Below are 24,183 nucleotides of genomic sequence, written 5' to 3'. Positions count from 1 at the left end.
GAGGTGGTGGAAGCCTCCTGCCTGGAGGTTTTTGCAGCCAGGCTGGATGTGGCTGTGAGCAACCTGCTGTAGTGTGAGGTGTCCCTGCCCATGGCAGGGGCTTGGAACTGGCTGATCCTTGAGGTCCCTTCCAACCCTGACAATTCTGTGATTCTAAGTTGGAAAAACTCAGTCCCTGCCTTCACACAGCTGACAGCTGCCAATTCTGTGGGCAGACTGTGCCAGATAAACAGGAAAGGTTTCCAACACAACAAAAAACCTGTCAAGAGATGCTGGGTGAGGGAAAAAAAAAACAGCCAGGACAAACCACTCATATACTCAACAGAAAGAGTTCCTCAGTTTCTTGGAGCTGCTGTTTCAATGAAACCTTTGTATTCAGTTTACCTTCTTTGACAGTGTTCTCCCCGTGGCTGTTGGAGTGGTCGGGCAGGTCGGAGAGCAGGGTGTGGTGGGAGTGGGAATGCCTCGCGCTCAGGCTCTCCATCTCTGTGGCTGTGTCAGAGCTCCCTCGCCTAGTAAACTTTCCTAGGGAGAAGACAAGAAATGGATAATGGAGTTCAGTCATCTGAGAGGTGGTTGGAAAGGAGAGACAGCAGGTAAGGTAAGAAACTGCAGAGTGGGTGTCTGCAAAAGCCCAAGACTTCCAGGAGCTTGTGAAGCAGAACCAAACGTTAGAGTGCAGTATCTGGCAGGGGTTCACTGACAAAGAGCCCAGATGTACAAACTCTCTGGAAGGCTCTTCCCCTCAGCACACACTGGTTCAGTTGATACCCACACTGTCACCCACCAGCAGCTTCAGGTAAATAAGATTGGTCAGCACTGAAAGACTCCACCTTTGGGGCCAGGTTATAGGAACTTGTTTCGTTCTCCCCCCGATCCAAAGAGTTAGGTATATTAGAATGGGGAGGGCTCAAGCAAAGGAAGATCACCTTGAGTGCTCTGTCCAGTTCTGGGCCCCTCAGTTGAAGAAAGATGTTGAGATGCTGGAAGGTGTCCAGAGAAGGGCAGCAAGGCTGGGGAGGGGTCTGGAGCACAGCCCTGTGAGGAGAGGCTGAGGGAGCTGGGGCTGTTTAGCCTGCAGAAGAGGAGGCTCAGGGGAGACCTCACTGCTCTCTACAACTCCCTGAAGGGAGGTTGTAGCCAGGTGGGGGTTGGTCTCTTCTTCTAGGCAAGCAGTGCCAGAAGGAGAGGACACAGTCTCCAGCTGCACCAGGGGAGGTTTGGGATGGAGGTGAGGAAGAAATTCTTCCCAGACAGAGAGATTGGCCCTTGGGATGTGCTGCCCAGGGAGGTGGTGGAGTCACCATCCCTGGAAGTGGTTAAAAGCAGCCTGGATGAGGCACTCAGTGCCAAGGGTTATTTGATTGGATGGTGCTGGGCGATAGGTTGGACTTGATGATCCCAAAGGTCTTTTCCAACCTGGCTGATTCTGTGATTCTGTGATCTCCAGGAATACAATAAAATACAAATCAAGAGATCCCACTGAAAGAGGGGGACTGTCTCTGGAATAGGCAGGATCTGAAATAGATGATCATAGGATCACAGGATCAGAGGATGTTAGGGGTTGGAAGGGTTCTCTGGAGATCTTCCAGTAAAACCTCCCTGCCAGAGCAGGACCAGAGAATCCAGCACAGGTCACACAGGAACACACCCAGATGGGTCTTGAAAGGCTCCAGAGAAGGAGACTCCACAAACTCTCTGGGCAGCCTGTTCCAGGGCTCTGGGACAGTCACAATGAAGAAGTTCCTCCTCATGTTGAGGAAGAACCTTCTGAGCTGTAATTTATATCCATTGCCCCTTGTCTTATCACAGGGTGCAACTGAGCAGAGCCTGTCCCCTCCCTCTTGATGCCCAGCCCTCACCTATTGATAGTCTTCTCCTCTCCAGGCTAAACAGCCCCAGGGCTCTCAGCCTCTCCTCCCCAGGCAGTGCTCCAGTCCCTTCAGCATCCTTGCAGCCTTTCCTTGGACTCTCTCCTGCAGATCCCTGTCCCTCCTGAACTGGGGAGCCCAGAACTGGATGCAATATTCCAGAGGAGGTCTCAGCAGGGCAGAGTAGAGAGGGAGGAGAACCTCCCTGGCTCTGCTGGACACACTCCTCTGAATGCCCCCCAGGACCCCATTGGCCTTCTTGGCCACCAGGGCACATTGCTGTCCCATGCAGAACTTGTCCACCAGCACTGTTTGCAGGTGTGTGATGCTGCAAACAGAGCCAAGGACACGAGGTGGCAACGGGATGGATGAAGAAATGAGGAGCCTCTGCTGTCCTCTGCAGGCTCAGGACAGGGAGGAGACAGAAGCAGCCACACCTCACCTAGGATGGTGGTTGGCCAGCCTCCCCTTTCCATGCCGCGCCGGTCCTCCCCGACGCCGGAGAAGCTGCCGAAGGAGAAGGTGCTGCGGGTGGGGGAGACGTCCAGGTGATCCTCATGGAGGAGGAAGGGCACCCCCATCCTGCGCTGCCGCTTCTTCCCCGCGTGGTGGAAGGGAATCGACCCTTTGCGCTCCCGATCCCTGTCCTCCTTGCGGCTCTTGAACTGCAGGAGGGAGAGCAGCAGCTAGAGGCTGCGAGGCAATGGCGAACTGCCGTCTGAGTGGGAAGGGCAACACGGACGTGTGGCCCAAACACACCCTGCCACTGGCAGCTTTTTACCTTGGCCAGTTACTGTCACAGCAACAATCTCCACTCTGGGACCATAGGAGCAGGAACAAATTCTTCACTTTAGGAATAAGTTCTTAACTTTAGGAACAAGCTCTTTAAAAGTTCTTTCCTTTAGGAAAAATCTCCTTACTTTAGGAACAAGCTCTTTCCTTTAGGAACAAGTTCTTTCCTTCAGGAACAAGCTCTTTCCTTTAGGAACAAGCTCTTTCCTTTAGGAAAAATCTCCTTACTTTAGGAACAAGCTCTTTCCTTCAGGAACAAGCTCTTCAGTAACAAGCTCTTTCCTTTAGGAACAAGTTCTTTCCTTCAGGAACAAGCTCTTTCCTTCAGGAACAAGCTCTTTCCTTTAGGAAAAATCTCCTTACTTTAGGAACAAGCTCTTTCCTTCAGGAACAAGCTCTTCAGTAACAAGCTCTTTCCTTTAGGAACAAGTTCTTTCCTTCAGTAACAAGTTCTTTCCTTTAGGAAAAATCTCCTTACTTTAGGAACATGCTCTTCAGGAACAAGCTCTTTCCTTTAGGAACAATCTCTATACTTTAGGAACATGCTCTTTAGGAACAATCTCTTTAGAAACAAGCTCTTTCTTTTAGGAACATTCTCTTTAGGAACAAGCTCTTTAGGAAAAGCTCTTTGCTTTAGGAACAATCTCTTTACTTGAGGAACAAGCTCTTTCCTTTAGGAACAAGTTCTGCACTATGAGGGTAGTGCAACAGTGGAAGAGGTTGCCCAGGGAGGTGGTTAAGGCCCCATCCCTGCTTTAAGGTGAGGCTGGACAGGGCTGTGGGCAACCTGATCTAGTTGGGGATGTCCCTGCCGAGTGTGGGGAGGTCGAACTGGATGACCTTTGAAGGTCCGTTCCAACCCAGCCCATTCTATGATTCTATGAGTATTTAAAGGGACTCACTCTTGCTCCAGGCTGGGATGGATGCCCTTGAGCAAATTTATGAGACTTTCTGACCATGAGTGAGAATCCGTAGAACTCTGGTAAGTATCTTGGATGGTCGCAAACCCACAGCTTCATGAGGCAAAAACAAACATGGGAAAGGCTGAGGGAGTTTGGTCTCTTTATCTTGGAGAGAAGGAAACTGAGAGGTGACCTCAGTCATGTTGATAAAGATGTGCAGGACAGTATCAGGAGGACAGAGCGAGGCTCTGAGATGCCCAATGACAGGACAAGAGGCAATGAGTGCAAGCTGGAGCACAAAAGGTTCCATGAGAACATAAGGAAAAGCTTTTTCCCTGTGAGGGTGACAAAACACTGGAACAGGCTGTCCAGAGAGGTTGTGGAGTCTCCTCCTCTGGAGACATTCAAAACTCACATGAATGTGTTCCTCTGTGATCTGCTCTTGGTGATCCTGCTCTGGCAGGGGTGTTGGACTGGATAAGCTTTCGAGGTCCCTTCCAACCCCTAACATTCTGTGATTCTGTGCCTGGAGGAACTCACTGAATTAGCTGGAACTGCAGTGAGTACCAGCACTGTTTGTATACCACCCCTTATTCACAGGACCAGAGGATGTTAGGGGTTGGAAGGGCCCTCTGGAGATCATTGAGTGCAACCCCCCTGCCACAGCAGGACCAGAGAATCCAGCACAGGTCACACAGGAACGCATCCAGATGGGTCTTGAAGGCTCCAGAGAAGGAGACTCCACAACCTCTCTGGGCCGCCTGTTCCAGTGCTCTGGGACCCTCACAGTAAATAAGTTCTTCCTCATGTTGAGGTGGAACCTCCTGTGCTGCAGTTTCCATCCACTGCCCCTTGGCCTATCCCAGGGCACAACTGAGCAGAGCCTGTCCCTGTCCCTTCCTTCCTGACCCCCAGCCCTCAGATATTGATAGACATTGATCAGATCCCTCTCAGTCTTCTCCTCTCCACACTAAACACCCCCAGGGCTCTCAGCCTCTCCTCCCCAGGCACTGCTCCAGTCCCTTCAGCATCCTTGCAGCCCTCCTTTGGACTCTCTCCAGCAGATCCCTGTCGCTCCTGAACTGGGGAGCCCAGAACTGGATGCAATATTGCAGGGGAGGTCTCAGCAGGGCAGAGGAGAGAGGGAGGAGAACCTCCCTGGCTCTGCTGGACACACTCCTCTGAATGCCCCCCAGGATCCGATTGGCCTTCTTGGCCACCAGGGCACATTGCTGTCCCATGCAGAACTTGTTGTCCACCAGGACTCCGAGGTCTTTCTCCACAGGGCTGCTCTCTGGCAGAACACCTCCTAACCTGTACTGCTGCAGTTTATTTTTCCTTCCTAGGTGCCAGACTCATCAGTTTCAGCAGGACAGTTCTTGCAATATTCAGTATTGTGTCTGGGAGATGCATACAGAGCCCCACATGAAGCCCCACAGAATCACTTACAATTACAGGAGCCTCACCTAGGGTGTGAACATCTAAGCAGACCTTCACCTGCTACTTTGCAGGCCAGTGACCTACTGAGTCAGGGGTAAATTGAAGTAAAGTCTTCTTCCACTCACCTTTTTGAAGATGTTCATCCCCAAGTCAGTGGAGAGATCTGGAACTGCAGCCCTACGCAAGTTGGTCATGGAAACCTTGGAAAAGGCCTCTGTGCTTAGGGATTTTTCTTCCTCGTTGCATTTCATGGTGAGATCCTGCAGATCCTCAAAGAAGAAAACAAACAGAGGACAGTCAGCTTTAAAAAGAGAGCTGCTTCTAAGAGCTGCCATAGGAGCTTTGTAAGGGAAGACCTCCAATGCATTACATGAAACGCCACTGACACAATTAAAGGAAAACAGATGAACAAAGAAGCAAAAATTAGGCAAGTCCCAGAATTCTTTACCTTGTTTTACATCTCTGTAACCATGGGGGAGGGGAGGGAGGGGGAAGGTACAGCTGCCACAGAAAGCCTCAGGTGTGCTGTCAATGTGGTGTGGCATGGAAGAACATAGAATCATAGAATCACCCAGGTAGGAAGGGACCTCCAAAGGTCATCTAGTCCAAGCCCCTCTGCACTCAGCAGGGACATCCACAACTAGATCAGGTTGCCTGCAGCCCTGTCCAGCCTCACCTTCAATACCTCCAGGGATGGAGCCTCAACCACCTCCAACCGTGATCCTAATTCTGGTGCTGGACGTTGTGCCAGCTGTACATGTGGAGGTAATCCCCACCATTAGGGGTGCCCTGCCTTCCGCCAGGGGGAGGTAAGGGATAATGGAGATAACAGAATCTATTGGGATGTGTACATCCAGTGGCCTGGCACTTCAAGATTTCAGAAGTACAGGGCCTTGGTTGACACAGGAGCTCAGTGCACCATTATACCATCAAATTATCAAGGGGGAGAATCTATAACTATTCAGGGAGTCACTGGTGGATCTCAAGAGTTGTTTAAGATAGAGGTTGACATAAGTTTAACTGGGAAGCAGTGGAAGAAACATACTATTGTAACAGGTCCTAATGCACCTTGTATTTTGGGAATTGACTTTCTGAGAGAAGGGCGTTTTAAAGACCCTAAGGGTTACAAATGAGCTTTGGAATAGCAACTGTAGAAATTGATGGAGGAAAATTGAAGTTGTCTATTAGACCTGAGCTTTCAGATGAATCTGCAGTTGTGGGACAACATGAGATAGAGGATGTAAAGCTGCCGGCTGCTTCTCAAACTGTGCATCACAGACAATACAGAACCAACCGTGACTCTTTGGTGCCCATTCAAAACTTGATTCATCAGTTGGAGAGTCAGAAGGTCATCAGCAAAACTCATTCACCTTTCAACAGTCCAATCTGGCCTGTGAGAAAGCAGAATGGAGAGTGGCGTCTGACAGTTGATTTCCGTGCCTTGAATGAAGTAACTCCACCCATGAGTGCAGCTGTACCAGACATGATGGAACTCCAATATGAGCTGGAATCCAAGCAGGCCAAATGGTATGCTACCATAGACATTGCTAATGCTTTCTTCTCTATTCCCATAGCAGAGGAATGCAGGCCTCAGTTTGCTTTCACCTGGAGAGGCATTCAGTACACATTCAATCGTTTGCCCCAGGGGTGGATTCACAGTTCAACCATCTGCCATGCAGTGATCCATGATGCTTTGGAGAAAGGTGGAGCTCCAGAACACATTCAGTTCATCGATGACATCATCGTCTGGGGTGAGACTGCTGAAGAAGTCTTCGAGAAAGGTAACAAAATCATTGACATTCTCTTGCAAGCTGGTTTCACTATCAAGCGAGACAAGGTGAAAGGACCTGCCAGAGAAATCCAGTTTCTGGGAGTGCGGTGGCAAGATGGTCGCCGTCACATCCCAATGGATGTGATAAACAGAGTCTCCACCATGACAAATCCCATCAACAAGAAAGAAACTCTGCGTTTCTTAGGCATAGTGGGATTTTGGAGACTGCACATTCCTGGATACAGTCAGATTGTGAAGCCTCTATATGATGTGACTCGAAAGAGAAACAGTTTCCAATGGGGTCCTGAGCAACAAGCAGCCTTTGACCAGATCAAGCGAGAGGTAATCCAAGCGATGGATCTGGGACCTGTCCGAACTGGTCCAGACATTAAGAACATTCTGTACACGGCCGCGAGTGACAATGGTCCAACCTGGTGCTTATGGCAAAGAGCTCCAGGGGAGACACGAGGACGTCCTCTTGGTTTCTGGGGTCGTGGCTACAGAGGCTCAGAGGCAAACTACACTCCAGCAGAGAAAGAGATTTTAGCTGCTTATGAAGGAGTGAAAGCTGCTTCTGAAGTGATCGGAACTGAGTCACAACTTCTTCTAGCTCCTAGATTGCCAGTTCTGAATTGGATGTTCAAAGGCAAAGGTTCTTCACCACATCATGCAACAGATGCTACCTGGTCTAAGTGGATGGCTCTGATAACACAGAGAGCTCGAATGGGAAATCTCGAAAGGCCTGGTTTGGTGGAGGTGATCACAAACTGGCCAGAAGGCACAAGCTGTGCAAAACCTCCAGAGGAGAGAGTAACTCGTGCAGAGGAAGCTCCTCCTTACAGTGATCTGTCTGATGATGAAAAGAGATATGCTTTGTTCACAGATGGTTCCTGTCGTCTTGTTGGGAACAAGCGGAGATGGAAATCTGCAGTGTGGAGCCCAACGCGCAGAGTTGCAGAAGCGAGAGATGGAGAAGGAGAATCCAGTCAATTTGCAGAGGTAAAAGCTGTCCAGCTAGCTCTTAACGTAGCTGAACGTGAGAGATGGCCAAAGCTTTATCTCTACACCGACTCGTGGATGGTAGCCAATGCCTTGTGGGGTTGGCTGAAAGACTGGAAGAAGAATGGCTGGCAGAGGAAAGGAAAGCCAATCTGGGCTGCAGATCTGTGGCAAGACATTGCTGCTCGCATTGAGAGAATCCCAGTGAAAGTGAGACACATCGATGCTCACATTCCTAAGAGCAAAGCTACAGAGGAACAACACCACAACCATCAGGCAGATCTAGCTGCAAGAGTTTCCCAGAGTTGCCCTTGTGGTACGGTGACCGATGGTCCAAGTACAAGTATGGTGAAGCCTGGCAGATTGACTACATCACTCTACCTCGTTCTCCATCTGGTAAGCAGTATGTGCTGACTATGGTAGAGGCAAGCACTGGATGGCTGGAAACTTATCCAGTTCCTCATGCAACTGCACATAACACCATTCTTGGTCTGGAAAGACAAATCCTGTGGAGACACGGAACTCCAGAGAGGATTGAGTCGGACAATGGAACTCATTTCAAGAACAATCTTGTAAAAAACTGGGCCAAAGAGCACGGCATCGAGTGGATATTCCACATTCCCTACTATGCACCAGCTGCAGGGAAGATCGAACGCTACAACGGTTTGCTGAAAACCACTCTCAAAGCCATGGGGGGTGGATCTTTGAAAAACTGGGAGAAACATTTAGCACAAGCAACCTGGTTAGTGAATAGTAGAGGTTCAGTGAATCAAGCTGGACCTGCCCAATCAGATTTGTTGTGAAAGGAAGAAGGTGATAGAGTTCCTGTTATCAGAGAGAAGAATCTGTTAGGCAAAACTGTTTGGGTATTTTCTCCTTCAGGAGAGGCCAAACCTGTCCGAGGGGTGGTTTCTGCTGAAGGTCCTGGTCACACCTATTGGGTGATGCAAGAAAATGGTGAATTTCAGTACATTCCACAAAGAAATCTAACTTTGGCTGAGAGAGGTTAAATTCAGAGTGTTGTGCAGACACAGCATCGCGCCCAAGAGGAGAGTCCATGAGATCTACGGTGCACGAACCCTGAGAGCCCTGAGTCACCTGAGAGTCCCTGTTCCTTTCTTCGCTCCATCTGCGAGGAAACAAGCTGTTTGCTGTTTTTCCTGTGATTTGACTCTTTTGAATCATCTACATCTGAGATAGCAGGAATGGACTATGGTCTTTATTCACCTGTTGTTGTAGATATTATTTTAGATTAGATAAATGATAGTAGCAGCCAATGGAATTGTTTAGAAGGGGTGGACTGTGATGGTTTGAAACTGTCTTTTTAATTTTTCCTTGCAAAGTTCAGAACAGAGAAAGTGAAAGAATGTAAATAAGTCACTATTGGGTGTAAGAAAGCAAAATACTGATTGTTCTAAACACTTCCATTGGATAGATAGAAATGTTTAAGAACTATTACCCAAAACAAAGTAGGCACTCTGCACATTCTGCGTTCGGCAGTGGGGGCAGTTGCTGGGCTGTCTGGCTGCTGTTTTCTTCTTCTCTTCTGGCAGAAGATAACACACTGACCTTGGCAGCTAAGTTAACAACTTTCTGCTTTAACTAACTCTGCTTTTTCTGTCCAGGGGGGGTCTGGGAAGGAAGCTCCTGGGAGAGAGGCCCCTTTGGGAAGGGTCCCCTTCTCGGGGGAAGCAAAGGGAGATTGGTTGTGCTTTTCTGTTGATTGTATATATTTGTAAATGTTGTGAATTTTGTATATTTGTACATATTCATTGCATTTCATCGTAGATTGTAGATTCTGCTTGTAAATACAGCTTTCATTTGCTTCCAGAATGAGCTAGCCTGGTTATTGTTGGTGGGGGGGGGAATTTCAGCTCACACTGACACAAGGCCTTTGCAAACAGTCTCTCTGCAGCCTTCCTGGAGCCCCCTTCAGGTGCTGGCAGGTTGCTCTTAGGTCTCCCTGGAGCCTTCTCTTCTCCAGGCTGAACACCCCCAGCTCCCTCAGCCTGGCCTCCTAGCAGAGCTGCTCCAACCCCCTGAGCATTTTCCTGGCCCTCCTCTGGATCCTCTCCATCAGGTCCATGTCCTTCCTGTGTGAGGCTCCAGAGCTATACCCTGTGCTACTCTACTCTGATTTTCATCCCAGCTCTGACTCTTGACAATCTTCTTGAGGCCTTGGTTTCCACTTCTGAGCATTCACAATGGCTACAGTTTATGAAGAGTTTTATTTAAGAACCAAAGGAATATATTGGTTTAGGTCCCATCCCTGCAGATATTCAAGGTGAGGCTGGATGAGGCCCTGGGCAACCTGATCTAGTTGGGGATGTCCCTGCTGACTGCAGGGAGGTCAGACTGGATGACCTTTGGAGGTCCACTCTGGCCTGGATCATTCTATGATTCTATGACTCTATGAAATTCTCAATAACCTATGTCTTTAAATAATGCTTTTTGGATCCCAACTGTAACAAGCATCATTGTCCCTTTAAGAGACCTGCTTTGTAATCAAACTTATTTATTCACTCAGGGAATCTAAGGCTCCCACATCAGGCAGTGTCTTTCACTTGTCATAACAGTGCTCCAAGTTCTGTCCACCACAGTTCTCATCCCTTTGGGGAAAGCCTCTATAGCTACAGCACAGAAATGTCCCACCATGGTGAAGTCCTCAAAAAGGAATTGACTCTGATTGCAGCAGAGGGCACTGCACAACACTTCTGCATGCAGCAAAACCCATCCCAGCTGTCTGCTGCAAAGAAAGGCTTTGCTAGAAAAGGTGGCATTAAGCTCAGCTCCTCACCATCTGTTCTCATTAAAGACCTGATAGCACTGTGCAGGACATGTTTGTGCAACAGACCTGACCAAATTCCCTCAAGAGTATTTTTTTCTGCCTAGTTATAGAATTATAGAGTCATAGAATGGTCTGAGCTGGAAGGGACCTCCAAAGGTCAGCCACTTTAAGCCCCTCTGCAGTCAGCAGGGACATCCACAACTAGATCAGGTTGCCCACAGCCCTCTCCAGCTTCACCTTGAAGATCTCCAGCGATGGGGCCTCAACCACCTCCCAGGGCAACCTCTTCCAGTGTTCCACCACCCTCATGCTGTACAACTTGTTCCTCACATCCAATCTCAATCTGCTCTGCTCTACTTTGAAGCCATTGTCCCTGCTCCTGTCCCTGCAGGTCTTTGCAAACAGTCTCTCTACAGCCTTCTTGCAGCCCCCTTCAGGTGCTGGCAGGTTGCTCTTAGGTCTCCCTGCAGCCTTCTCTTCTGCAGGCTGAACACCCCCAGCTCCCTCAGCCTGGCCTCACAGCAGAGCTGCTCCAACCCCCTGAGCACTTTCCTGGCCCTCCTCTGGACCCTCTCCATCAGGTCCATGTCCTTCCTGTGCTGAGGGCTCCAGAGCTGCACACAGCACTGCAGGTGAGGTCTCAGCAGAGCAGAGCAAAGTGGCAGAATCACCTCTCTGGCTCTGCTGGCAATGCTGCTTTGGATGCAGCCCAGGCTGCCCTTGGCCTTCTGTGCTGCAAGCTCACACTGCCTGCTCCTGGCCAGCTTCTCATCCCCCAGCACCCCCAAGGCCTTTTCCTCAGGGCTGCTTTCTCTCCCCTCCTCCCCCAGCCTGTCTTGACAGTGAGGATTGTTCCAGCCCAGGTGCAGAACCCTGCACTTGCTCTTGTTGAACCTCATGAGGTTCCCCTGGGCACCACCTCTGCAGCCTGTCCAGGTCCCTCTGGATGCCATCCTGTCCCTCTGGGATATCCACAGCACCACTCAGCTTGGTGTCATCTGCACACTGCTGATGGTGCCTGGATCCTGCTCTCTATAGCACTGATAGAAACATTAAGCAGCACAGGTCCCAGTACAGACCCCTGGGGGACACCACTGTCACTGCTCTCCATCTAGACTTGGAGCCATTGAGCACCACCCCTCTGGATGTGACCACCCAGCCAATTCCTTACCCACTGAACAGTGCACCCAGCACATCCTGTCAGCTTGTTTCCAATGGAGATGGTTCTGCTAAACAACTGCATCATGATAAAACACCTCTCTGCCTTCAATCCAGAAACAGTCATATGCCAATGACAGATGAATTGATTCCTACAGGAGGTTTAGATCCTGCCTAACCTAAGCACTATCCAAGTGTGCACACAAAGGTCCACCCATTGCCACCTGTCCTATCCCAGGGCACAACTGAGCAGAGCCTGTCCCTGTCCCTTCCTTCCTGACCTCCAGCCCTCAGGTATTGATAGACATTGATCAGATCCCTCTCAGTCTTCTCCTCTCCAGACTAAACAGCTCCAGGGCTCTCAGCCTCTCCCTTGGACTCTCTCCAGCAGATCCCTGTGCCTCTTGAACCGGGAAGCCCAGAACTGGACACAATACTGCAGGTGAGGTCTCAGCAGGGCTGAGCAGATGCAGTCCCAGTTCTGAAGCCTGCTTGGGGTAGGTACTAAGAAAAAAAAAGAACATTAAAAAAGAAAATGACAGAATCATCTTAAACCCACAGTGCAGTACCTGATGTATTTTACTGGTTCAACCTGACAGTCCTGCTGCAGGCTGATTAAAAATGCAGTTGTTCTGTGCAGACTGGGTGGCAATTATGATACACAGAAAAAGAGATCAGAAAGCAAAGTTGTCTTGATGCTGTGACTGGTGTTTCCTGCAGCCTTCCTTCTGCATGACTGTGGCTAGCAGCTCCTCAGCAGTTCTCTCAGCTCTGAAGATACTACACTTGAGACTCTTGGCCTCAGATTCATAGAATCACAGAATTGTCAGGGTTGGAAGGGACCTCAAGGATCATCCAGTGCCAACCCCCCTGCCATGGGCAGGGACACCTCACACTCCAGCAGGTTGCTCACAGCCACATCCAGCCTGGCTGCAAAAACCTCCAGGCAGGAGGCTTCCACCACCTCCCTGGGCAACCTCTGCCAGTGTCTCACCACCCTCATGGGGAAGAACTTCTTCCTCACATCCAATCTGAATCTCCCCATTTCTAGTTTTGCTCCATTCTCCCCAGTTCTATCACTCCTTGACACCCCCAAAAGTCCCTCCCCAGCTTTCTTGCAGGTTCCTTTAAGATACTGGAAGGCCACAAGAAGGTCTCCTTGGAGCCTCCTTCCTTTTTTCTCTTTTGAGGGGTCACAGCAGAGAAGCTCAGGGAGTCTTGAGCATCACAAAGGCAGTGTGATTTCTTCTGACAGCTACATCTTCTCACACTAAAATCTAATGTTATCCCAGCCACCCCACATTAATTATCCCACATCGACCCTCAGGCTTTCAGCAGTCACCAGCTCTGGCTCTCTGCATCAGATTCTGCCTCCAAACCCCTCATTGTTCTCAGTCTCTATCTAAATCAATGCAGCTGTCTGAGCTCTGGGCAGTGTAACCAGCAGCAGAGCTGTGCTTTTCACTTGGTGTCCTGCTGTCACAGAATCACAGAGTCACAGAACCACAGAATCCCAGAATCACAAAACCACAGAATCCCAAAATCATAGAATCACAGAATCCCAGAATCACAAAACCACAGAATCCCAAAATCATAGAATCATAGAATCCCAGAATCACAAAACCACAGAATCCCAAAATCATAGAATCCCAGAATCCCAAAACCACAGAATCTCAGAATAATAGAACCATAGGATCCCAGAATCCCAAAGCCACAGAATCCCAGAATCATAAAATCACAGAATCCCAGAACCATAGAATCCCAGAACCACAGAATCACAGAACCACAGAATTAACCACAGAATCAGGTTGGAAAAGACCTCCAAGATCATCAAGTCCAACCCAACCCTAACTAATCAACCAGACCACAGCACTGAGTGCCTCATTCAGGCTTTTCTTAAACACCTTCAAGGGACCTCAACCCCATCCCCTCCCTGGGCAGCACATCCCAATGGCCAATCTCTCTCTCTGGGAAGAACTTCTTGCTAAAATCAAGCCTAAACTTCCCCCTGCAGAGCTGGAGACTGTGTCCTCTTGTTCTGGTGCTGCTTGCCTGGGAGAAGAGACCAACCCCCACCTGGCTACAACCTCCCTTCCCAGCCACACCACCCCAGCTGCTACTTTCTCGTGGGGGGCAACTGCTCACCTGAGTTTTGTGGGTGTTCACCAGTGACGGCGCAGCAGCCACCATGGAGCTGCTGCGAGGCCTTGGTAGAGGAGTGACCTCTGGCTCAGGTGGCTTCTCTGGCTTCTCCTGCAGCATGTGCCTCAGCCTCTGCAGGTAGTACATCAGTGACCACTGTGTGCCCTCCTCACACCAGTGTGGCTGCAGTAGGCAGCGCAGCACCGCCACGTCGAAGTAGGTGGCATAGCGAGACTTCTGGCAGGGGGGGATCACCAGGGACACCCTGTGCCAAAAACAAGGAGGGGAAAGGTTACTCAGCAGCCCCTTTGGCTCTTCTGAAATGCTCAGCTTCCTTCATAAAGAGCCAGCCACTCAGTGAGGATCTTTCAGGTTGCTGTGTTCAATGCTCTTAAGAGGATTCTCTTAATGCTGCAATGTTCTCTCCCGTGGCTGGAAACTGATTCTGTCCTAGAATCACAGAACATCAGAGATTGGAAGGGACCTCCAGAGATCATACAGTCCAACCCCCTGCCAGAGCAGGAGCACCCAGGGGAGTCTGCACAGGAATGCATCCAGACAGGGCTGCAAAGGCTCCAGAGAAGGAGACTCCACAACCTCTCTGGGCAGCCTGCTCCAGGGCTCTGGCACCCTCACACCAAAGAAGTTTCTCCTCCTGTTGAGCTGAAACCTTCTCTGTTCCAGTTTGTCTCCATTGTTCCTTGGCTTCTTGCTGTGCACCACCCAAAAGAGCTTGGCCCCCTCCACTTGACCCCCAGCCCTCAGCTACTGACAGACATTGATCAGATCCCTCTCAGCCTTCTCTCCACACTAAACAGCCCCAGAGCTTGGCCCCCTCCATCCAGTCCAAGCCCTCTGCAGTCAGCAGGGACATCCCCAACTAGATCAGGTTGCTCACAGCCCTCTCCAGCTTCACCTTGAAGATCTCCAGCGATGGGGCCTCAACCACCTCCCAGGGCAACCTCTTCCAGTGTTCCACCACCCTCATGCTGTACAACTTGTTCCTCACATCCAATCTCAATCTGCTCTGCTCTACTTTGAAGCCATTGTCCCTGCTCCTGTCCCTGCAGGTCTTTGCAAACAGTCTCTCTGCAGCCTTCTTGCAGCCCCCTTCAGGTGCTGGCAGGTTGCTCTTAGGTCTCCCTGCAGCCTTCTCTTCTGCAGGCTGAACACCCCCAGCTCCCTCAGCCTGGCCTCACAGCAGAGCTGCTCCAACCCCCTGAGCACTTTCCTGGCCCTCCTCTGGACCCTCTCCATCAGGTCCATGTCCTTCCTGTGCTGAGGGCTCCAGAGCTGCACACAGCACTGCAGGTGAGGTCTCAGCAGAGCAGAGCAAAGTGGCAGAATCACCTCTCTGGCTCTGCTGGCAATGCTGCTTTGGATGCAGCCCAGGCTGCCCTTGGCCTTCTGTGCTGCAAGCTCACCCTGCCTGCTCCTGGCCAGCTTCTCATCCCCCAGCACCCCCAAGTCCTTTTCCTCAGGGCTGCTTTCTCTCCCCTCCTCCCCCAGCCTGGATTGACAGTGAGGATTGCTCCAGAGGTGTGCAAGGCCACACACCAGCAAAGCGTTAAGGAACCAGTGGATTCTTCCAGTGCTTAAAGTGTTCTGCTGGATGACTGCCCAGTGCCACAAAGCTGCCCTGTGCACCCAAGGCTGCCAAAGGAGAAAGAACTGTGGAGCAAAACATTGGCACTGCTTGGAATCACATGAACCCTGCTTGGTGAAAGGTGCCAGGTGGTAAGGCTGGGCTTGGAGCAATGAGTGCCTGCAGAACTCAAACCTGCAGGAGCTGGTTTGATGCCAGCCCCACAGGCCAATGCTGAAGGCAGCCCAGCCCATCTGTGGCACCACATGTCAGTATATGTAACCTATAGATGCTAAGCTGATCCTCCAGCACTGCATTCAAGGTGAAAATGCTGCGTCTTTAAGGACTTTAAAATGAGCTGGGTTAAGAACCTGAAAAACTGAATTAGGAAGGAGAAAACTATGATCATAGAATGATAGAATTGACAGGATTGGAAAGGACCTCAAGGGATCAATCCAGTTCCAAACCCCCTGCCATGGGCAGGGACACCTCACACATTACAAAGCGAGAGTTGGGGTTGTTTAGTCTGGAGAAGGGAAGGATCCAAGGAGACTTTCTTGTGGCCTTCCAGGATCTGAAGGAGGCTACAAGAAAGCTGGGGAGGGACTTTTGAGGGTGTCAGGGAGTGATGGGACTGGGGGGAATGGAGCAAAACTAGAAATGGGGAGATTCAGATTGGATGTGAGGAAGAAGTTCTTCCCCATGAGGGTGGTGAGACACTGGCACAGGTTGCCCAGGGAGGTGGTGGAAGCCTCATGCCTGGAGGTGTTTGCAGCCAGGCTGGATGTGGCTGTGAGCAACCTGCTGGAGTGTGAGGTGTCCCTGCCCATGGCAGGGGGGGTTGGACCTGGATGATCCTTGAGGTCCCTTCCAACTCTAACACTTCTAAATCTTTCCCCATAAACCTGAGGTGAAGGCTGGTTTGGGCACAGCCACAACTGGCTCACAGAGATGCAGGCTGTGAAAACTCCTAAGCTCAGCTGGGATAGTCAGAGCATTCCAGGAAGGTAAAAGCCTGGCTCCTCTCAGCAGCAGCTGTAAAGGATGATGCATTGCTCCCTGGTCACTTTGCAGGGCTAAGATCAGTGCCTGAGTCTACGCATTCTTCCATGCTCCCCCTGTATGCAGCACAGGCAATCCTGAGGCACAAAACAGCCTGAGGCAAGGCATGCTCTCCTTAAAGAAATGTTTGTTACTAAAGCCCTTGCTGCAAAGTCTGCTCTTCAGGCAGCACAGTGTGCAAGGCAGCAGCTAGATGCAGGGCTGGAGCTCTGTTTGCTTGGGGGTTAAACTATGTCATCTCTAAATGGAGAATTGCACTGGGTGGAGGAGGGATAATTAGCCAGGAAGAAGCCATCTGAGAAATCACAGAATCATAGAATTCTCAGGGTTGGAAGGGACCTCAAGGATCAGCGAGTTCCAAGCCCCCTGCCATGGACAGGGACACCTCACACTCCAGCAGGTTGCTCACAGCCACATCCAGCCTGGCTGCAAAAACCTCCAGGCATGAGGCTTCCACCATCTCCCTGGGCAACCTGTGCCAGTCTCTCACCACCCTCATGGGGAAGAACTTCTTCCTAACATCCAATCTGAATGTACTCATTTCTAAGTTTTTTTCCATCCCCCCCTGTCCTATCACTCTGACACCCCAAAAAGTCCCTCCCCAGCTTTCTTGTAGGTCCCCTTCAGACACTGGAAGGCCACACTTCATTTAGAAGGAAATGTAGTGATTGTGCAATCAGCTTTGGGGTTGCCTGTGGCTGTAGGGAGGGTGGGAGGGCAGCTTTCCTTCAAGGACAAAGGAATACTGCGGCTGTCGGTGAGGCGAGTAAACAACATTTGTTCCCCACTTGTCTGTTGCTCAGCAACCAAAGCTCCCTGGACAGTTTCAGCTGATCAATGAGTCCTGTCTGAGGCTCCATCCCCATAGCAACCACCAGACCCGGCCTGACAAATTGATCACCTGATTCTGTCTTCTAAAAAGGCTGCTTCTTTTTTCTGTCCCCAGCTGTGCTCTATGAGAGCAGCAGTGTTCACACACAGAAAGGCAGGTCTGTCCCCCACCTTCACTTTCACTCACTCACATGGATACAAACCAAGCTGGGGAAGGGCCTGGAGAAGGAATCTGATGAAGAGCAGCTGAAGGAGCTGGGGCTCGTTATTGTGAAGCAGAGGAGGCTGAGGGGAGACCTCCTGGCTCTCTGCAGCTCCCTGAAAGGAGGTTGTGCAGAGGTTGTGCTGCTCTCTTCTCACAGCTCATTAGCCAGAGAAGAAGAGGGAAGAGCCTCAAGCTGCAGCAGGACAGGGTCAGACTGGACAGGAGGAAGAATTTTTTCCCATCCAGAGTGGTCAGGGATTGGAATGTGCTGGGCAGGGAGGTGGTGGAGTCCCCAAGCCTGGCTGTGTTTGAAGGTGGTTTGGCTGTGGTGCTTGGGGCTGTGGTTTAGGAGTGAGCCTTGTAGAGTAGGGTTCTGGGTTGCACTTGGTGCTCCTGAGGGACTTTTCCACCTGAATGTCTCTGTGAGTCTGTGAAATCCAATAAAGACCCAGAATCCACATCAGGATTGATACAAAATCCCAAGGGAAGCCTCTGATGGGATCAGAGCCTTACAGAATAGCTTTTCCCTGTTTCCACCAGGGAAAGAATGCCTGACTTCCTTTCTGAGAAATCAGAGCTGTTCCTGGGTTGTATCCTGAAGCCCACTCTAGCCCACATTTCTTCTGCCACTGTAATCAAGAAAGGTCTTAAACCACGGCAGTATGGCATTTCCCAAAAGGAATAAGCAACAGGACCTAAATTTTCAAGAGGGGTTGAAGTGACACTTCTCAGACCATAGAGACCTCAAAACATAGCTTAGGCTTTCCTCCCTCTTCACCCCCAAAAGCACCTATTGGCTTCATTTACTTTGTGGCACAACCAAGTGCCCAGTTGAAATGGAGCTGTGTGCAACCTGCTCTAGTGTGAGGTGTCCCTGCCCATGGGAGCTGGGTTGGAACTTGTTGTAGGTTAAGCTTCTCATCCACCAACACCCCAAAGTCCTTTTCTTGAGAGCAGCCCTGGAGAAAAGGCCTTGGGGGTGCTGGGGGATGAGAAGCTCAGCAGGAGCCAGCAGTGAGCACTTGCAGCCCAGAGAGCCAAGCAGAGCCTGGGCTGCAGCAAGAGAAGTGTGGCCAGCAGGGCCAGGGAGGGGATTCTCCCCCTCTGCTCCACTCTGCTCAGACCCCACCTGGAGCTCTGTGTCCAGTTCTGGAGCCTCTGTTCCAGGAAGGATCTGGAGGTGCTGGAAGGTGTCCAGAGAAGGGCCATGAGGATGAGCAGAGGGCTGGAGCTGCTCTGCTCTGGAGACAGCCTGAGAGAGTTGGGGTTGTGCAGTCTGGAGAAGGCTCTGAGGAGACCATCTTGTGGCCTTCCAGGATCTGAAGGGGGCTACAGGAAAGCTGGGGAGGGACTTTTGAGGGTGTCAGGGAGTGATAGGACTGGGGGGAATGGAGCAAAACTAGAAGTGGGGAGATTCAGATTGGATGTTAGGAAGAAGTTGTTCCCCATGAGGGTGGTGAGAGACTGGCACAGGTTGCCCAGGGAGGTGGTGGAAGCCTCATGCCTGGAGGGTTTTGCAGCCAGGCTGGATGTGGCTGTGAGCAACCTGCTGGAGTGTGAGGTGTCCCTGCCCATGGCAGGGGGGTTGGCACTGGCTGAGCCTTGAGGTCCCTTCCAACCCTGACAATTCTGTGATTCTGTGGTTCTAAGGCCACGAGTCTCAAGTTTAGTATCTTGAGAGCTGAGAGAACTACTAAGGAGCTGGCAGCCACAGTCATGCAGAAGGAAAGCCACAGAGATGAAACTCCCCTGAGGGTTGGAAAGTCCCCAGTGGGAGGCACAGGACATTCCCTTTCTTGTATTATTCTTATTTAAGGAGCAGACCTTCTGGTCAGCTCTTTCTTGCCTGTTGGCTCTGGGTGCTTTTGCTCTTCTCTGTGTGGGAGGCCTGGCTGGTGGGAATCTATTTTCTGCTGCTTACTGAAGCCTACCTCAGGCCTAGGCAGGGGGCTAGGCCATCACTGATTCTGAGTGTATAAATCCTTTTCCCTTAATACCTTTTGTACTTTACTTTTGTAAATATTATGTCTGTTTAACTTCCAACTCCATGTGAGTGTTTTTATTTACTCCTTTTGGGTAAATTCTACATTTTGTCCTGAGCTGCAAAGGCTCAGCCCAGGGCAGAAATAGACAATCTTGAAGGTCCCTTCCAACTCAAACCATTCTGTGACTGCAAGTGTCCAGCACTGCCAAAAATCAGGATCTTGGGTGCATGCCCAAATCTGGATAAAAATAAGTTAGTTTATCAGTGGTGGGCTGGAAAGACATGTCTGAGGACTGGTGGGCTAACCGGGAGGATGCTACAAGGCCAGGCTGAGGGAGCTGGGGGTGTTCAGCCTGCAGAAGAGAAGGCTGCAGGGAGACCTAAGAGCAACCTGCCAGGACCTGAAGGGGGCTGCAAGAAGGCTGCAGAGAGACTGTTTGCAAAGACCTGCAGGGACAGGACCAGGGACAATGGCTTCAAAGTAGAGCAGAGCAGATTGAGATTGGATGTTAGGGACAGGTTCTGCACCATAGGGTGGGGGAACACTGGAAGAGGTTGCCCTGGGAGGTGGTTGAGGCTCCATCCCTGGAGATCTTCAAGGTGAGGCTGGACAGGGCCCTGGGCAACCTGCTCTAGCTGGGGATGTCCCTGCTGACTGCAGAGGGGTTGGGCTGGATGAGCTTTGGAGGTCCCTTCTGGCCTGGACCATTCTATGACTCTAATTCCAAGGGCTTGTGTCATTCTGTGAATCTGTGATTCTATGCTTGTCTAGCTGTGCATGTGTTTGTCTCTTCCTTTGTGGCAGTAGACTAAAGCAAGATCAGCAGGATACAGAGGAGGCATGATGAAGGCAGCAGAGAGACGCTTGCAAAACCCTTTGCTGAAGGGAAAGAAAATTTGATCAGAAGGAAGCAAGAAAATACACCAGTTGCCTGAAGCTAAAATCTAGCTAAGGAGGGTTGAACTGGTGGGTTATTGTTAGTGTCTTTAATTACATGAAACCAATCACAGAGCCACAGAGTCAGAGAGCCACAGAGTCAGAGAGCCACAGAGCCACAGAGCCACAGAGTCACAGAGCCACAGAGCCACAGAGCCACAGAGCCACAGAGCCACAGAGTCACAGAGCCACAGAGCCACATCGCCACATCGCCACAGAGCCACAGAATCACAGAGCCACAGAGCCACAGAGCCACAGAGCCAGAGAATCACAGAGCCACAGAATCACAGAGCCACAGAGCCACAGAATCACAGAGCCACAGAGCCACAGAGCCACAGAGCCACAGAGCCACAAAGTCACAGAGCCACAGAGCCACAGAATCACAGAGTCACAGAGCCACAGAGTCACAGAGCCACAGAGTCACAGAGTCACAGAGTCACAGGGCCACAGAGTCACAGAGCCACAGAGTCTCAGAGCCACAGAGCCACAGAGTCACAGAGTCACAGAGCCACAGAGCCACAGAGTCACAGAGTCACAGAGTCACAGAGCCACAGAGTCACAGAGTCACAGAGTCACAGAGCCACAGAGTCACAGAGCCACAGAGCCACAGAGCCACAGAGCCACAGAGCCACAGAGTCACAGAGCCACAGAGTCACAGAGCCACAGAGCCACAGAGCCACAGAGCCACAGAGTCACAGAGTCACAGAGCCACAGAGTCACAGAGCCACAGAGCCACAGAGCCACAGAGCCACAGAGCCACAGAGCCACAGAGTCACAGAGCCACAGAGCCACAGAGCCACAGAGCCACAGAGCCACAGAGTCACAGAGCCAGAGAATCACAGAGCCAGAGAATCACAGAGCCACAGAATCACAGAATCACAGAGTCACAGAGCCACAGAGTCACAGAGTCACAGAGCCACAGAGTCACAGAGCCACAGAGTCACAGAGTCACAGAATCACAGAGCCACAGAGTCACAGAGTCACAGAGTCACAGAATCACAGAGCCACAGAGTCACAGAATCACAGAGCCACAGAGCCACAGAGTCACAGAATCACAGAGTCAGAGCCATAGAATCACAGACACAGACTCACAAAATCACAGATCCACAAAATCACAGATCCACAAAACCACAGACTCACAGATCCACAAAATCACAGACTCACAGACCCACAAAATCACAGACTCACAGACCCACAAAACCACAGACTCACAGACCCACAGACCCACAAAATCACAGACCCACAGATCCACAAAATCACAGGCTCACACACCTACAAAATCACAGACCCACAAAATCACAGACTCACAGGCCCACAAAATCATAGACTCACAGACCGACAAACTCACAGACCTACAAAATCACAGACCCACAGAATCACAGACCCACAGAATCACAGACCCACAGAATCACAGACCCACAGAATCACAGACCCACAGAATGTTAGGGGCTGGAAGGGACCTCTAAAGCACATCCAGTCCAACCCCCCCTACCAGAGCAGCATCACCTAGAGCAGGTCACACAGGAACACATCCAGGTGGGTCTTGAATACCTCCAGCGAGGGAGACTCCACAACCCCCCTGGACAGCCTGTAATCCAATGTATTAGAAGTGTCCCAACAGGCTAGCCAGAGATCTCTCCTACGAAAGTGTCATTTAAGATCAAATGTCACACTGTTCCTCATCCAGAATTGAGACTTCTTAAGAGTTTGAGATAAACATCCACCACCCTTAGTGTGCACAGACAAGAGCACATCCAAGGATTTCTGTGCCATCCCCCACTGAGTCACACCAGCCTAAGTTTTTGCTGAAGGACTTTGTACCTGGGATGTGCAGTGCCTCTCTCCTGAGAGGTTTGTGAGGACACACTTCCATCCAAGGAATTCCCACGGTGGCATGCTGAAACAGTTGCCTTTGGAGGTACAGAATCTGGCTGGGGTGTCTCACAGACCACCTGCAGTCCCTGTTTGAGCAAAAGGAAATAGGTTTATAAACATTTTTCTCTCTCCCATATTCGTTTTCTTACTGCAATTTGTACTTAGACCTGACAAAACTTAAACCAGAATGCCAAGGTCGTACCATGTAGAAGCTGAGCAAACCTGGGCCTTCTCAGTACTAGGCATTGTGCAGGCAGAGGGTGAGGGAGGCCTCTTGCCTCTCAGGATTTGACCCTTTAAGACAGGATAAGGCCAGGGAGATACTGCCAGCTGTAGCCAACACCCTCTGGTTCCACTGGAGACAAGGCTGGGACTCTTGGGAAGAACTGTGAAGAACTGTAATTTGTGGAGGTGGAAGAATTTAGGATGGGAACTGCAAGTGCTGTTTCAATATCAGTTTCACAGATTCACAGATTGCATTGGGTTGGAAGGGACCCCTCAAAGGTCATCTTGTTCAACCTCCCTGCAGGCAACAGGGATACCTCCAATTAGAGCAGGCTGCCCAGGGCCACATCAAGTCTGATCTTGAATGGCTGCAGGGACAAGGCCACAGCCACATCCCTGGGCAGCCTGTTCCAGTATTTTACCACTCTCACAGTATAGAACTTCCTCCTGATGTCCAACCTAAATCTGCCCTGCTCCAGTTTCAAACCATTGCCCCTCATCCTATCACTCTAAGCCCTTCTAAACTGTCCCTCCCCAGCCTTCCTGCAGGTCCCCTTCAGAACCCCCTCCCTTCCTCAGCTCCTCAGTGAAGCTTCTCCAACCTTAGCACAGAACTTACTTCGTTATGTCTGCTCTCCAGGTTAGGGGATTCACAAGTCATGCTCTGGTTGTTGGTGGGAGAACTTCTCTTGGCTGAGAAAAAAAGGTCAAAGGAGAACAGTTCAGGAATCATCTCTACTCTTACAATGTACCACTCAGAAGATTAAGCAAGTACCAAGCCCAAAGCAGTATCTCTGTGCTGCAGACTCACAAGGCATCAGTCACAGCCACAGGAAGACCCAAAGCTGATTTAATTTTTGCACAGATTCTTTCAGTTGTGTTGCCAACAACATTGCTGACTGAAAACCTCTACTCCTGAAAATTAAAGTGCACGTTTTGTCCTGAATTCCATTTGGCGTTGAGTTGTGTTTTCCTGTGCACACTTTGTGTGCCTTTGATTTTGAAGCTCTCCCTCCTCTTATTTTCAAATACATTCAACTCCCTTTCTAGGCTCACAGGATCAGAGGATGTTAGGGGTTGGAAAGGACCTCTGGAGATCATCGAGTCCAACCTCCCTGCAAGAGCAGGACCAGAGAATCCAGTACAGGAACACATTCAGATGGGTCTTGAAACTGCAGAGAAGGAGACTCCACAACCTCTCTGGGCAGCCTGCTCCAGTGCTCTGTCACCCTCACAAGGAAGAAATTCCTCCTCATGTTGAGGTGGAACCTCCTGTGCTGGAGTTTCCATCCATTGCTCCTTGTACTACCCCAAGGTGCAACTGAGCAGACCCTGTCCCTGTCCCTCTTGACCCCCAGCCCTCAGATATTGATAGACATTGATCAGATCCCTCTCAGTCTTCTCCTCTCCACACTAACCACCCCCAGGGCTCTCAGCCTCTCCTCCCCAGGCACTGCTCCAGGCCCTTCAGCATCCTTGCAGCCCTCCCTTGGACTCTCCAGCAGATCCCTGTCCCTCCTGAACTGGATGCAATATTCCAGGTGAGGTCTCAGCAGGGCAGAGGAGAGGGGGAGGAGAACCTCCCTGGCTCTGCTGGACACACTCCTCTGAATGCC

The 24,183-nt window shown here is 50.7% G+C and overlaps 1 protein-coding gene across 3 annotated transcripts in view; it reads right to left on the bottom strand.

Moving 5' to 3' along the window:
• Window positions 1–24,183, bottom strand: part of UNC80 (unc-80 homolog, NALCN channel complex subunit) — a 229,315-nt gene that overhangs the window by 183,630 nt on the left and 21,502 nt on the right. For all 3 annotated transcript variants that reach the window (XM_054380922.1, XM_054380921.1, XM_054380923.1), the window contains exons 6-11: window positions 23,187–23,260; window positions 22,289–22,428; window positions 13,867–14,128; window positions 5,131–5,265; window positions 2,314–2,536; window positions 385–525 (exon numbers count right to left, since the gene is read on the bottom strand). In XM_054380922.1, coding sequence (XP_054236897.1) covers window positions 385–525; window positions 2,314–2,536; window positions 5,131–5,265; window positions 13,867–14,128; window positions 22,289–22,428; window positions 23,187–23,260 — 975 coding nt within the window. The remainder of the gene's footprint in view (window positions 1–384; window positions 526–2,313; window positions 2,537–5,130; window positions 5,266–13,866; window positions 14,129–22,288; window positions 22,429–23,186; window positions 23,261–24,183) is intronic.

The sequence above is a fragment of the Indicator indicator genome, chromosome 5 (genome assembly GCF_027791375.1).
Source record: "Indicator indicator isolate 239-I01 chromosome 5, UM_Iind_1.1, whole genome shotgun sequence".
Classification (NCBI taxonomy): Eukaryota; Metazoa; Chordata; class Aves; order Piciformes; family Indicatoridae; genus Indicator; species Indicator indicator.
This window is presented reverse-complemented; position numbering and strand designations above follow the sequence as displayed.